The 16,270-nt window shown below is 38.3% G+C and overlaps 1 protein-coding gene and 1 long non-coding RNA gene across 2 annotated transcripts in view; both read left to right on the forward strand.

The window, feature by feature from the left end:
• The first annotated feature begins 2,156 nt into the window (after nt 1-2,156).
• On the forward strand, nt 2,157-6,812 carry morf4l1 (mortality factor 4 like 1). The gene is made up of 12 exons (XM_062390535.1): nt 2,157-2,295; nt 3,480-3,526; nt 3,621-3,688; nt 3,790-3,876; nt 4,216-4,293; nt 4,407-4,432; nt 4,598-4,689; nt 4,857-4,958; nt 5,061-5,149; nt 5,264-5,436; nt 6,178-6,262; nt 6,352-6,812. Exons 1-12 carry the CDS (start codon nt 2,256-2,258, stop codon nt 6,434-6,436), a joined length of 972 nt encoding a protein of 323 aa, XP_062246519.1. The 5' UTR covers nt 2,157-2,255; the 3' UTR covers nt 6,437-6,812.
• A 2,724-nt stretch (nt 6,813-9,536) lies between these two features.
• LOC133954748 (uncharacterized) overlaps nt 9,537-16,270 on the forward strand; it is a 39,796-nt gene continuing 33,062 nt past the window's right edge. The window contains exon 1 of the long non-coding RNA XR_009920816.1: nt 9,537-9,578. This is a non-coding gene — a long non-coding RNA (uncharacterized LOC133954748). The remainder of the gene's footprint in view (nt 9,579-16,270) is intronic.

Here is a 16,270-nt window from a genome sequence, read left to right on the forward strand (position 1 = left end):
TGTGCATCTACAACTGAAACAGTTAGGTCCTTTGAGTGTGTAGCTTCTGTTGAGTGCCCCTAGTGATCAGTGAGATCAAAAACTGTTAATCGTATCTGAACTTCCCTTTGAATTTCTAAGTATGTTGAAGGCCGTTCCATGAAAAATCTAAAAGGTGTTTTATGTCTACAGCAAAAAGATTAACTTGTCAGTTAATAATCGCTTTGTCTTTAAAATATAAAAACAATCATTTAAAACGGAATCAAGAGGGAATTACACATAATTCAAGAAAGGCTTTTAGCAGGAGCTCATGCTGCTGCATGAGTTCACTTGGGATGAAGTATCAATAACTACAGTTTTAAAAGCCTTTTCAAAATGATATTTGCCACTTCATTTTTTCAATTTAATAATGAATTTACAATTATGGACATAAGAAAAGGCTTTGAGATAATTAAATGGCAGATTATCTCTTTATTAATCATTAATCATGATAATTAGACGTTGGGTTCATTGAGCCATTAAATGCAAATCAAAAGTGTCATATAACATTTTATAACAGCTTTTTTTCAAAAGTAGCAATTTATTCATTTGTGACAATTCAATGCTTTAAAACTATTTTATTGGCACATTTCTTGCTGTATAATGGACTGCTTTATGTAACACACATTTACAGGAACGACAACATTCGTATGTCTGTAACAGTGTTAATATCTGCTCAGTTCCATGCAAAGCCATAATTAAAGTTATTCATTATATATTTTTAGATGTAAGAAAGTAAAATGTTCTCACATACAGGTGAGAATTTGGAGGAGAGTTTGATGTCTGTTGCCACTATGTGAAACACTGAACTGAATTCTTAGTTTTTGTGGCCTCGCTGCTGTGACTGCAGAGGGAAGAGGCACAGGAGCAGGACAGTAGTTGACTCTGAAGACAACAGGTCTTAAGTTGTGTTTCTGATCCTTTGGGGGTTTCAAGTTAACATTTACATTACACTCAGTAATGATTTTTTTGTTTTCTGGAAATAAAATAAAGGGGCCAAAGCATTTATGATTTATTAATTTGGTTTATTATCTTATAATCTGTTCATGGATAATAAATAAGAAAGAATGAATGTGGTTGCATCATTTTCAAGAGAGACCTGTGTACAAGAATATACATTCATGATTAGGGTGACATGTTTTTTTTGTATATAGAACTATAACATCTTGAAAGTCTTGTAGTCTGAAATTAGATATTTTTATGCCATTTGAAAAGGGCATTGCAGTCTATCTGAAATAGTTCATGGTAAAATATCCTGAAACCAGAGATAATTGGTAATTTTTCAGCCTTATAGTAGCTGTGCAGTTTCCATGAATTACTAATATGAGTCATAAATGATTAAATACATAAATAAAATATGAAACCCATATTTTACAAATAAGTTTTTCTTATTAGTAGAAATTTCCTGTATACCTTTGATAAAATTCATCAAAACCATCTAAACTAGTAATGACTTGGCTATTGGCTTTACAACTTATTTTTAGCCAGGACATTCCTCTTACTTCTTAACAAACCACTAATTAAAATCTGTGCCAGAGGAATTGAACAAAATGTTAAATACAAATTTACAAGGGTGTTTTTATTTTCATTTCATTCATTTGTGTTTTTTTTTTTGCAATTGGTCATACTTTTTTAACGGCAACACGTTTCCAATACAAACATAGTATTTAAAACCAGACTGAGTGTGAAGATACAAAACATGAAAATACAACAACGTAAAGATACATTTAAAGAGAGAGAGAGGAAACAGGGGTTAGAAATCTAATTAGGAAATAAGTTGCATATTTTCACAAATAAGCAAGCCACTATTCTTTATTTAAAATAAATGTTGAACCTTTTTCACTTACAAATATGCATCATCAACTCAATCTATCAACCAAAGCTAAAGTTATTTTATTGTCTTATATTTCCTTATATTTATTCTGCAAACACACCTAATACATAATGACATCATCAGTCTGTGGCAAAGATATGTTCATTTGGTTCCTTCTTAGAAGTCAAATTAATTAAAAAATATTCACAAAGAAAACTTCAAAAATTGCGGGAAATAAAATACGTAAGAGTTGCGATCTCTATGATCTGGATCACGCCGTGTTTCCCTCAAGTCTGAGGTCGCATCTCACGTCGCAGTTTTAATACGTCACCTCGCTGGTCATGACGTATGTAGAAAGCGGCGCCGTCTCAGACTGGAATGGGAGCTGGCGATTTTCCCCATATTTTGTTAGTTTAATCCGTGAATGGCGCCGAAACAGGACCCGAAGCCTAAATTTCAAGAAGGTAACCACCTCTCTGTTTCCTCCCGGGCGGGCTCCGCGCCCTCTCTCAGCGCCGCGGCCGTTGGTAGCATTAGCTGGTTAGCCGCTAGCTGACAGTGACGCTGCCGCCGAGCAGCTAGCGCCGTTAGCTTTCATTGTTGATGCGAGCCCACGGAGCGGCTCCGCGTCCCGGTAGTTCTCCACCTTGGCTCCGTGTTGAGTGGTTAACTCTCGAACACAATGCAGCGGCGGCCGAGGCCCGGCAGCAGCACAGCCTGGGCTCCGGATTGCAGCCATGTTGTTGGGCAGCTAGCTCCGATCTGGAGCATCATTCATGTGGTGTTCACGGACCCACGGCAGTTCTTTCTCTTATACAGAACAACGCTGCTCTCTATCAAAGACACCGAGAGCACGGTGAACACCTGCGTGTCCCCTGAGGGGTCCATTAACCATTTAGAGGAATGAGAAGGTTCGAGGAGGACCGTTGTTTCATATCATGGATTTGTTCATTAAGGACAATGGTCATTAATCAACAGCAAAATGACTGTAAAGGAATAATTTCTATCAGTTCTCTGGCCAGTTTGGAAAATACATGACTTGTTATGGTCAACACATACAAGCAGTACATACTGAGTAATATTCAGACATGTACAATTGAGTAATTTAATGTTTTCATTCACCGCTGATTGCTTTAATAGTTTCAAAAAGAAAAGCACATTTCTAAATTAAAGTAGATGATATACATCCTGTTTCTGAGGCTGTTAGATCTAGTGTTTGTTGAACCTTGAGATAACGTGACTGGCTCAATGGAAACACATTCTGTTTAACTTGGTGCAATGTAAATAAATGATGAGATGATTAATTATTGATTGGACTTTGGACATAAAATCAACTGTCAGCGAGTAAAACGTTTTCTGAAATGTCAGCATTTTCTCTGTTTTACTCGTGTGTTATTATTTGAATGTACTGTATCTGGCTTCATGACAAAATTATAAAATGTAATAAATATTCTGTCTTTTCTAGGCCTGCACTTCATCCCACAGGTTGACTAAAGGCTTATGTTCTGGCTGACGTCCAAGACTTTGAGGAGAATTGTTTATGTTCCCCTAATCTGAAACCACTAACGAACTTTCAGCATGTGTGTGTGGAAGTAGTGGAGTTGGCTTCCTCTCATGCTGATTTTTAATTGACCACCACTGTGTGCAGGTGAAAGAGTGCTGTGTTTTCATGGGCCATTGCTCTACGAAGCTAAGGTAGGCTGACATGGTAACCTCAGATCACGTGATCATCTTCTCTGTCTCTGACCTCTTTGTTTGTTTTAACAGCCAATCCTGTCTCTTTTTGCAGTGTGTGAAGACAAACATCAAGGAAAAACAGATCAAATACTTTATTCATTACAGCGGCTGGAATAAAAAGTAAGTTCCCTGTTCAGTTAAATCCAGTCTTAAAGATTCGCACTGTGAAGAGTTCACAAGTGCTTGATTTCGTCCTTTGTTGGATTTTCTTTCTGCTCCAGCTGGGACGAATGGGTTCCTGAAAGCAGAGTGCTAAAGTATGTGGACAGTAATCTGCAGAAACAGAAAGAGCTTCAGAGGGCCAATCAGTAAGTGCAGCCTCTCTGTTTTTAATGTCATACAATAAAGAGTGAGTTATGAGCTCCACAGAGCCAATGCTTAAATATATAAATAATACGTTTAATCAAATTTTAGTAGAACAATGTAATAATGTGGTGAGTTGAGAATACAGCAGGAAAATCTCCAGAAAATTGACAGTGAGTAAGTTGGCGTGTTGATAATGTTTCCAACGTGCAACAGACGCAGATCTTCAAACGAAAACAAATATCTCGACAATCCCCTGCTGCACTCTTCATATGTGAAAGACAAACTGCCTTCACACAATTTTCTGTGTACATTTTGATTTAATGCAATTTCTCTCATTTTAGAGACCATTATGTAGAAGGGAGAATGAGGGGAGCTGCACCGAATAAGAAGATACCTCCTCCACCGCAGAAAACTGATGTGTGAGTGCAAGTCATTTGGTATTCTATTTGTCAGCTGCTGTTTAACATGTGTTATACTTGTTATTTAATTTTTTATTGTCACTTCAATACAATTATTTTTTTTTTTCTTGTAGGAAAACCAAAAAGAACAAACAGAAGAGTAAGTATACAATTATAACTGACTGTTAAAATGCGTAAACCAAAACCCTCCAAAATTTATTGTACAAGTTTATTGCACAAATGTTTCTGCAGTCATATAACAGGGTGTAGCAAAAAAAAACGTTTATGAATGTAATTACAGTAAATTCTTTTTATCTTTGTGAAGCTCCTGGACCAGGCGAAGGGACAAGTTCAGGAGGGGACCCAACCCACCCGCCACGAAAGAAAAGGGCACGTGTTGACCCAACTGTGGAGAGTGTGAGTTCACAAATCTATTAACCTGTTATTGTTTTGGTTGGTGGTTCCTTTTAATTTGCCCCTTTTAATGTAAATTGATACTGAGCTGCACTGAAACTGAGTGAGGTGCTTATGTATGTACTTGCTGCCGTTTCGTGGAAAAAGTCTAATTTCTGAAATCTGTTCAGGAGGAAACTTTCATTAATCGAGTGGAGGTTAAAGTAAAAATCCCTGAGGAGTTGAAACCGTGGCTAGTTGATGACTGGGACCTGATTACACGGCAAAAACAGGTCAGTAACCAGTGATTTAAAGAGGTCACCGTTTTCCCAGCATTTTATTTATTAATGTTGTTGCATAAAGTGCATTTTTGTCTCTTTATTCTATGTTGTTAGCTCTTCCACCTACCTGCCAAAAAGACCATCGATGCAGTTCTTGAAGATTATGCAAATTACAAGAGATCAAGAGGAAATTCTGACAGCAAGTAAAAATACTCATTTTTCACATTCTGAAATCCAACAAAATGCAACCTTCTTTTTTCCATTTCCCAGTTCTTTGTGTTGTAAAGATTTAACCTTTTCTCCTTTTTGCCGCTCAGGGAGTTTGCTGTGAACGAAGTGGTTGCTGGTATCCGGGAATATTTCAACGTCATGCTGGGGACGCAACTTCTCTACAAATTTGAGAGGCCGCAGTATGCAGACATCCTGGCCAATCACACAGATACATCCATGTCTCAAATCTATGGCGCTCCTCATCTACTCAGACTCTTCGGTACAAACACTGTTGCATTATTTCTTAACAACATTCTTCTCGCCAGTCCCCTGCCTCTCGCTGTAGAATCTAGTTAACCTATTCTTCGTCTTTAGCTTTCGTGTGCACCCACTGACCTGAAGTGTGGACTTACGTTTCCTTACATCCTCTGTTACCCTCTCATCCAGATGCACTCGGGTATCAAAGGTTGACACTGTTTGATATGATGTAAATTGGTACTCAGCCTTAAGGCTCAAGCTCGCTACCTAACTCATCTAAGCTATTAAAGCATTAAACTGTAGTTTCCAGTCTGACAGAATAAAATACCACATCTGCAATGAGATCTCTGCCTCTATAGACACAGGGGTCTTTTTTGATGTTTAACTCACAATCTTGATTTCTGACTCAATAAAACATAAAAAAATTGGTTAATATCTAGAAAATCAACACTGGCTTCAATGAGATGAGTATGTCTTACAAAGTCGGAACTATTGTACATTAAAGCAACAGAACACCTTCCTAACATGCTATTGAATTATGTGTTGTACATAGAAAGGAAACTGTAGAAATCCACCAGAGTGCAGCCTGTAGCTGTGTTTACCTTCATTTTGAAAAGATCACTGTTCACATTTCTTTAGCTTTATGACCTGTGTTCTGCGCTGCTTTATAAGAATTGAACCAGTGAAGTGGCATTCGAAAGGTATTGTGAATAAAGGTTACCGGTTGTGTGGTGTGTAAAACTCTTTTGTTTGGTTTTGAAAGTGAGAATCGGAGCCATGCTGGCGTACACTCCGCTGGACGAGAAGAGCCTTGCACTCCTGCTCAGTTATCTACAAGACTTTCTCAAGTGAGTACTCAAGCTTTCACAAAGCTGTGAATAAAAACTCGTATTGATTCATCTGCAGCAAACATTGGTTAAATGTTGCTCCGTTCCAGGTACCTTGTAAAGAACTCGGCGACGCTGTTCAATGCAAGTGACTATGAAGTTGCCCCTCCAGAGTACCACCGCAAGGCAGTTTAAGGATTTTTATTTTCGGAGCCTTTCGTTTGTGGAAGTTTGGAGACTGTGGAAAGGACGGGATTACAAACAGCCTTCGGAGAGCGGATTGTGCGGGATCTGTCGATTTATTGAGGAAGGATCAGAGCAAGATGTCACACTAATCCCTGGACAAATTGTATTTTCTTTCATGTGGAAAGCTGCTGAGTACACTCTTCCTGTATTGGTATGTTTTTCAGTACCACATTTTAGTTTCTATGATGCTTGTTTTGCCCGGTGTTTTCCAAAATCTCGTGAAAAGGAATTTCATCCTGGTTTTTATTTTGTTTCCTGTGCAGATGCTGGCTAAATTTGTCTTGTAGGCTATCATCGTTTTCTAATAAAAGTCTTTCACTCTCTAGTTGGTCGGTCTTTGTGTGTGAGTTTACCTTTTCAAGCGTAGACACAGACCTTGTCAGGGCTAGTGTACCTCATAGGGACCAAAGCTCAGTCCTGATGAGACTACTTAATTTCTGAGGTCCTGGTTAGGGGGATATAAGGTATAAGGTTTTGGTTGGTTATCCAAAGTGAATTCCAAGTCAACGTAAAGTCCTTATAAGAATAGCTGCACAAGACTTATGTATACTCTGATTTATCTTGTGGCCATTTATTTATTTATATATATATACTTTGAGAACAAATGAACAGTCAGTGGAAACCAAAATCATCAACCCGTTACTGGCTTGATTCAAAACTGCACAGCCTAATTTTTCTCTAAGTTACTGTAAAACCCCTTCTTTTTGTGTTTTTAATAGAGGGAAGCAGAGATCTATAGGAGTTCATTTTCAACCTGCTATTATAGCAAAGCAGTAAAAACCTTCAATCTTTGCACAAAATGTAATATATTGATATAATTTGAATATGAGTAATTGTGTTATTAGTAAGGTCTGTTTACTTTAACACGATCTGTTTTCATTTGTATGTGTTAACGTGTGTAAATACTCACTGACATTGTATATCTATTTATTAGGGCCTGAGCACTGACAGGCAGTGACAGACAGTTTTCATATATTTAATATCTAAGAGCTACAACAGTAGTCAATAATTTGGTTGACAGAACATTTCTGATTAATAACTGATCGATCAACTCTGGAAAAAGTGCCAAAAAACGTAAAGGTACCAGTTTCAAAAATGTTAAACTACGATTAACTGAATATCTCTGGGTCGTGGATGGTTGATCCAATTAAACAAGAGAAATGATTTGCTCATCACCGACAACAAAGTAGTTCACATGTTGGGAGACAGATGCACCAATTATTACAATCATGATTCCATAATGTGATCATGGACCATATGACGGTTGATTGCGAATCAGAGATTTTGGATCAATTTTTCTAGTTTTATTATTGTAATGTGTGGTCATGTTTCCATTTCTGTCATCTTTAAGATCATTGTCCCCTCAGCAGTCGGACTTTAAAACCAGCTGTTGCCCTGGTGAATGGCACACCCACATTTTTACATACTTTAGTATTTTAACAAAGGACTAATGGATGTTTAACACTCGTTTTATGTATTGTTATGATGTGTATGGGTTGTGTGTGACTATGTTTGCAAACCAAATGGCCCCCCTATTTTGTAGTTATATTTATCTATTTTTGTTTTTAAATTTACATAGTGTAAATTATTGTGCAATTAATAGGTGGTTGAAGTCCTGCCAATTTTAAGGGATTAGTGTCTTACCATGGAGACTTTGGCATGCAGGGGAAGAGTGGGGATCGAACCCCCAACCACCACACTCTACCGCCTAGACCACACTGCCATTATATTAACAATAAGGATTGGATTAGCTACCAGTTCCCAAGAGAAACTAAGCAAAGGAAGAAGATGGACAAATTATTGTGTGTGTGTGTGTGTGTGTCTATGTCATTCTATGCTGCTTTTGATACACATTTCAGAGAAAACATTTTTTTTTACATATATTATAAGTTACTTTTATATTTTTGGATTTTAGATACTGGATGATTTAACATGCATTAAAAACCTATTGTTAGAGAATAACCCAGTAGTTTCCAACCTTGGCTTCTGACGCCTTACAAAACCATCTAGTTTATATTCGGTGATCAAATAAATGACGTATTGTTCCCATCAACTAGCACAAGGAGCTCATTACTCATTTATCAAATCAAACCTCCGGCCTCCTGAACTTTTTCTTTGAAGGTGAGCTGTCTCTCTGCCCCCCTTTGGAGGTCCTTGTTCAAGTTTAGCTTCTCAGGTTGACTTCCACTTCATGCACAGACCAGGTGAGGCCTCACTACTGCACTAATCTACAACAAACAAAAGTCCCTAAATCTTTGCTGCTTAATTTCCAAGCAGTCTGCTGCTGCTTGTTTCCGTGTGATGTCCTGAGGCTGCCCCCTGCTGGCCGCTGGGTTCGTCTGCGGCTCTGGCTTGGTTTTTGCAGCTTGTGAGTAACTAAAGTTGTACATAAAAGAAAATCTTCTGAATTGTTAGCAGTGGCCTGACTGAATCTATGAAATACATTTATAATAGAAAATTTATGTAAGCTTCTTGTTATTCATTTTTTTTTCAGGCAAATTAATTGGCTTTTCGAGGGCTTTAACAGTCTCAAATTCTTAACAAAATTTGCAGGAAGTTAGAAAGTGGTGAAAATTCACATTTCATTTGTCATCTGTTATTTATTTTTTATTTTTGTTGTTGCTTTATGTTATTTTAAAAATTAGTCAGTTTATTTTTTTAAATGACACCCGATTTTCGAGGTTGTAGTAATCATGTCCATGCTTCACCGATCAGAGACGTCGCAGTTGCACCTGGGAATTGTGGGTAGACATTACAAATAAAATACGTTTTCCTTAAAACTGGTTGATATCATACAGACTCGTGGCCTCTACAGAGCATAAAACATCGTTCCCAGTCTCGTAGCTTGTGGGGATTTTACCTCTGAATTGTTACAATATTTATATTCCCGAAATTAATGCGATTTTTTACTTCCGGTCCTTAACCATGCTGTTGAGCTCAATTTATACCTGATAAGCCAATCAGTTCCCTGCCACCTGACCATCCAATCAGACGGATCCCAACTGTCCAAAGACCCACCTCTCCCCTGCCTCTGATTGGACCAGGGGCACCGGGATCATTTGTTCTGTTCCGGTTGTTACAACTGCTGCAGGTGAGTTCACACAAAACTTCCTCCAGACTAAAGCCAAATGAACCAATGATCTGATGTTGAGATCTTCAGCAGAGTTCATTTACATCAATATTGTGAATGTTCATCAAGTTCTGTCCCAAACTTTTGCTCCCTGTGGTCATCACATTTAATCTATGTTTAAGAAATTGTTGTATTAAACAACTGCTGACTGAAATATTCCACAAACTCAAATTATGAATGACCCTTATTTGACTTGATGATTCATCAGGGGACAGTAGCAGATACATATTTGTCACCTCTGAGCAAGACATGCAAGTTTGAGTGGTGTGAGGCCAAAGTGAGTAAGTGAGTCTTTGTTAAGGCTGCAGCTCCTGAAAACACACACAAATCTCCTCACATATTTGCAGATCTCTCCAAGCATTGCACAGCGGCAGTGTAGCAAAAGTCACGGGACAAAACAGCCACTTTAGAGGAAGACTTGACAAAAACCTTATGACTTGTCTGGATTTTCAGCTCTTGAAGCAAAATCCTTTTCCGACATTCATCTCCATGTATAGGTTTATCATTTGTCTACACATTTACAAATATAAATACACAATCTGAACATGTATTTGAAGATATTTCCTTTACACGTTTTCCAATCTGATTATACACACACACACACACATTCTAAATACACATTTGCAGGTCCATGTGCACATTCACAAATCTCATTACACATTTGGATATTCTTTAACACGTTCACAAATCTGATTAAACACAGAAGGATTGAGACTCTCCTCATTTGTCAGTAGTGCTATGATAATGGCCCCGTAGTAATTCGCTTTCGTGAAGCTGTGCACAAGTGGCTCAGTTCATCTGTGAGAGAGGCCTCAAGCACTCGAGGATTTCTAGAGCAGTGATTCTCAAATGGGGGTACACGTACCCCTGGGGGTACTTGAAGGTACTCCAGGGGGTACTTGAGATTTTTTTTGAATATATTTAAAATTAGCATCCATTCAAAAATCCTTGAAAAATTGTTATTTAACAAATATTCAATAAAATATAAGTGTAAGTTCATGAACTAAATTTTATATTCAGTAGGCTTTTCAATTTAATTATCCTAAAAAAACAGAGTCTCCCCCATACCGATGGTTTGACCAAACGTGGCACACGCCACCTTTCATCACCTGTCATCACCTGGCTTGAAAACTTCAACAATGGAGTCGAGTTGAAGTGCAGCAACAATGCTGCTGAAACACGGAGGGACAAGTACCAAAGAAGGCGAAACCAGAGCAGAGAGCCTTCCCTAAACAACACCGTGAGAGCTTGTGCCTCTTCGGAGGGGCGCTAAAACGTAAAAGTTTTCCGTTGTGAAGTTAATGATTCATAACAAGAAGTCCGCGTCTCTACCGGTACCCTTTCAAAATAAAAGCATGTAATACAAAAGCGGAAATGAAATTGTATGGCCTTAAAGTGAGCAAATATTTCACAATAAAATAACAGAAAGACACTTCAATAATATTAACAATAACATAGATTGGGTTATTTACACTTTTTGTTTTTTTCTGTGGGGAGAGATTAGCCAACAGTGCCATTAAGCCACCACATCTTCAGCGGTATCTCCAGACAAAACATGAAAGTCATGTTGGTAATTGAAAAGGTTTTTGGGAAATTGTTGTGAAGGTCGAAACACACCTTAGCTAACAAAAAGGGCAAAAAAAAATTGGATCTGCCCCTTTTTTCTGGATTCTCTGAGTCTCTCACAAAGTCCTTGAACATGAATCTAGAGACGGAGGAAATTCTGCGATTCATCAATAAGAAAGAAGCAGCTCAAGAAATATAGTAAAACAATAAATATGAATAAATGTAGAAATATATAAAAAAGTAGGGATAATTCTGTAGCCTTGCGTTTATATATCCAGCGTTTATCCTGGCCACAGAGCACAAAACGCATGCAATGCGGAGACTCGCGCTTGGTCATCGATCGCTCTCTCTCTTCACCGACCGCAACAGGCTTGAAATTGCCTGTGCTCGGCCCCGTTAGTGCTACAACGTAACCCTAGTTTGTGTATGCGCAAAAACTGCAATAAATGTTGTTCAATGGGCTATAGCATTCACACTCTGTGTGTCAATATATTTTGCCAATCAGATGAAGCCCTGCTAATCTAGATGATAAATTAAAGAAATTCATATCATTTACAGGTTTTTCTTTCAATGAATTATTGTTAAAAGAATTGAGAAATTGATTATTTGAAAATCAGAGATATGACGGAGCCTCAAATCTCACTCTGCTGCCTCCACTGTGGAAATTTCAAGGGATCTCGTTTGTCAAGGGTCAGATTCATAATTATTATAAACTTGTGCATGGCTATCTATAGTTTTGAGGCCAAATTTTGGTCCAATACCATAATTATTAGGACATTTTGGCTTTTCCTCACAAATTCAAAGAACTGTTTGAAGGTTAAGAATTGGTTTTACGGTTAGGGTTGGGTTTAAGTTAAGACCCGAACCGACTCATCTACCTGCTCTGTCCTGTCCGCAAAAAACAAAAACCTGAGAGCCCGTCCTATGTTGACTTGTGGTGCAGATGCCAATGTTGATAGTGGGGAGTAAAAAATCCAAAATACCAATATATTGGCAAATATATATGAAGATTAAAATAATTTAGAGATAGCTAAACATAATGAAGACTTGATGCGTAATATTTTGGGCATATTTAAGACATTTTCAACCAGCAGTAATTGTGGATTTACAGTTTTGTTTCATTATTTTACATTTTCACTGATTTCACAGAGAATAATTCATGGATCATGATAAGAATAATACTACATTTAGGGGACTGCTGGAATCCATGATTATTAATCTAGATTTTCCCCAAAAATTTCATTTTGTGATGAAATATGACAATGACTGGAAGGAACGGTGTAAAAATAAAAAACTCAAGGACTTAAAATGGAATGTTCCGGAAGAAGATCGCTGTTTGGGTTGGCAAAAATACATGTAAAGGAAAAACACTCCTCATAAAGATCACAAAACTTCTTTAATGTTAAAGATTAAAGATACATTCAATGTTCTATATATCGAAGGATCATGCTTTATGATCTGAGAGGTTCCATTGATAGGTCCTTTATAGCAAAATAAGATGAAGGGGATAAACTCCTACTTAATCAGGAATCTGTCAAGAATACTTCTAACTTTCTATTTAAAACTAATAGATCAAACCAGTGATGGAAGGATTTTTTCACCAAAACGTGGGGACTATTCAAAACCCAGCAATGATTCTGCAGAACTCTATTGGTATGACTCAACAGATAAGCTACCTCATAGACCTGCTGGCCAAGGAGAATGCCTACCATAGAACCGAGCACCACTGGAGGATCCATCTGACCCAAGAGTTGGAGGAGCAAAAACGAGAGCTGTTTCGACAGAAAAAGATGAAAGAAATGATCATTAACAGAGAAAGGAAAACAGAGCAAGAGCTGGAGCGGATACAAAAGTACAGCAATGCAAACCAGGAGAAGTTCCACACCGAGCTCCAGGAGGAGAAGAGGATGAAGAACTCTCTCCAAGAAGAGCTGGAGAATATCAAAGCTTCTTATCAAGAGGTTTGCCAAAGTCACACAACCTTCCAGGAGAAGTTAATAACCGAGCTCCAGGAGGAGAAGAGGAAGAAGAACGTTCTCCAAGAAGAGCTGGAGGATATCAAAGCTTCTTATCAAGAGGTTTGCCAAAGTCACACAACCTTCCAGGAGAAGTTAATAACCGAGCTCCAGGAGGAGAAGAGGAAGAAGTACATTCTCCAAGAAGAACAGAAAAATATCATAGCTTCTTATTACGATGTCAGCCAATGTGTTGCAACCAAACTGGAGGAGTTAAACACAGAGCTCCAGGAGGAGAAGAGGAAGAACAACATTCTCCAAGAAGAACAGAAAAATATCATCCTTTCTTATTACGAGGTCAGCCAATGTGTTGCAACCAAACAGGAGGAGTTAAAGGCAGAGCTCCAGGAGGAGAAGAGGAAGAAGTACCTTCTCCAAGAAGAACAGAAAAATATCACAGCTTCTTATTACGAGGTCAGCCAATGTGTTGCAACCAAACTGGAGGAGTTAAACACAGAGCTCCAGGAGGAGAAGAAGAAGAAGAACTCTCTCCAAGAAGAACTGAAAAATCTCAAAGCTTCTCATCTTGATTTCTGCCAAAGTGTTGCAACCAACCAGGAGAAGTTTTACACAGAGCTCCAGGAGGAGAAGAGGAAGAACAACTTTCTCCAAGAAGAACAGACAAATATCATCCTTTCTTATTACGAGGTCAGCCAATGTGTTGCAACCAAACAGGAGGAGTTAAAGGCAGAGCTCCAGGAGGAGAAGAGGAAGAACAACATTCTCCAAGAAGAACAGAAAGATATCATCCTTTCTTATTACGAGGTCAGCCAATGTGTTGCAACCAAACAGGAGGAGTTAAAGGCAGAGCTCCAGGAGGAGAAGAGGAAGAACAACATTCTCCAAGAAGAACAGAAAAATATCATCCTTTCTTATTACGAGGTCAGCCAATGTGTTGCAACCAAACAGGAGGAGTTAAACGCAGAGCTCCAGGAGGAGAAGAGGAAGAACAACATTCTCCAAGAAGAACAGAAAAATCTCAAAGCTTCTCATCATGAGGTCTGCCAAAGTGTTGCAACCAACCAGGAGAAGTTTTACACAGAGCTCCAGGAGGAGAAGAGGAAGAAGAATGTTCTCCAAGAAGAACTGAAAAATCTCAAAGCTTCTCATCAAGAGGTCAGAAAAAGTGTTGCAACCAAACAGGAGGAGTTAAACGCAGAGCTCCAGGAGGAGAAGAGGAAGAAGTACATTCTCCAAGAAGAACAGAAAAATATCATAGCTTCTTATTACGAGGTCAGCCAATGTGTTGCAACCAAACTGGAGGAGTTAAACACAGAGCTGCAGGAGGAGAAGAGGAAGAACAACATTCTCCAAGAAGAACAGAAAAATATCATCCTTTCTTATTACGAGGTCAGCCAATGTGTTGCAACCAAACTGGAGGAGTTAAACACAGAGCTCCAGGAGGAGAAGAGGAAGAAGAACTCTCTCCAAGAAGAACTGAAAAATCTCAAAGCTTCTCATCATGAGGTCTGCCAAAGTGTTGCAACCAACCAGGAGAAGTTTAACACAGAGCTCCAGGAGGAGAAGAGGAAGAAGAATGTTCTCCTAGAAAATCTGTGGAAGTTCAGGGTTACTGCTGATGAGGTCTTCCAAAGACATAAACCTTATGTTTCCAGAACTGAGCTCACTGAGGAAGAGGTTCTCTCCAATGTCTTCCCTGATCCCAAACCCAAGGAGACAGGGCTGCCTGAGAAGACAGAGAAACCAGAGAATGCTTCGTTGTGGTAGAGAGAAATCAGTGATTTGTCTCAAAATGACTTTTAGATTCATCACGGCTCAAAATGGAAACCAACCGCTACATCTGCCCTTGAACGTGTCTGTTAGGCAGAAGTTTGCATTACTCACTTAAATATGCCTGATTATACGTTATTAAAACACCTATTGTGTGTAATTTGAGTATCATTGTGAGGATTTAGATTTTTAGGCATCATATTGTCATGTTTTTGTAAATTATGTCCAGAGAAATATTAATCTGTTGTGTGACATATTCAAGACTTTCCTGTATTAAATCCAGACGATGATCTTTCTCCAACCATCACCATGAGCTGCAGTCTTTGAAAAAGTGAACATTAACATTTGTAACTTGCCAGTTTGTTAAACTGACATTTCCTCACTATTTTAATAGAAATCATAAAGCAAGTTATCTCTCATTTCCCCCTCAAATGTTTTTAATGTAGTAAAAGTTAATTTCTCGTTGACATTTTAGTGTAAGAAAATTAATTATGTCCTACACACCAACAAGTAGGCAACGAGAACAGCACCTCAGTAGAGTTCATAACAATCCCTGTAAATTCAATTAAGCTGCACCAAATTGCACACAATCATAATTATTAATCCCCTAAATATTCAAATTGAAAACGTTTTTGGGAAATTGTTGTGAAGGTCGAAACACACATTAGCTAACAAAAAGGGGGAAAAAAAATTGGATCTGCCCCTTTTTTCTGGATTCTCTGAGTCTCTCACAAAGTCCTTGAACATGAATCTAGAGACGGAGGAAATTCTGCGATTCATCAATAAGAAAGAAGCAGCTCAAGAAACATAGTAAAACAATAAATATGAATAAATGTAGAAATATATAAAAAAGTAGGGATAATTCTGTATATACACAAGGCTAGGAATTGAAGCGTTTATCCTGGCCACAGAGCACAAAACGCATGCAATGCTGAGACTCGCGCTTGGTCATCGATCGCTCTCTCTCTTCACCGACCGCAACAGGCTTGAAATTGCCTGTGCTCGGCCCCGTTAGTGCTACAACGTAACCCTAGTTTGTGTATGCGCATAAACTGCAATAAATGTTGTTCAATGGGCTATAGCATTCACACTCTGTGTGTCAATATATTTTGCCAAACAGATGAAGCCCTGCTACTCTAGATCAGTGATTCTCAAATGGGGGTACACGTACCCCTGGGGGTACTTGAAGGTACTCCAGGGGGTACTTGAGATTTTTTTTGAATATATTTAAAATTAGCATCCATTCAAAAATCCTTGAAAAATTGTTATTTAACAAATATTCAATAAAATATAAGTGTAAGTTCATGAACTAAATTTTATATTCAGTAGGCTTTTCAATTT

Source organism: Platichthys flesus, chromosome 6, assembly GCF_949316205.1.
Source record: "Platichthys flesus chromosome 6, fPlaFle2.1, whole genome shotgun sequence".
NCBI lineage: Eukaryota > Metazoa > Chordata > Actinopteri > Pleuronectiformes > Pleuronectidae > Platichthys > Platichthys flesus.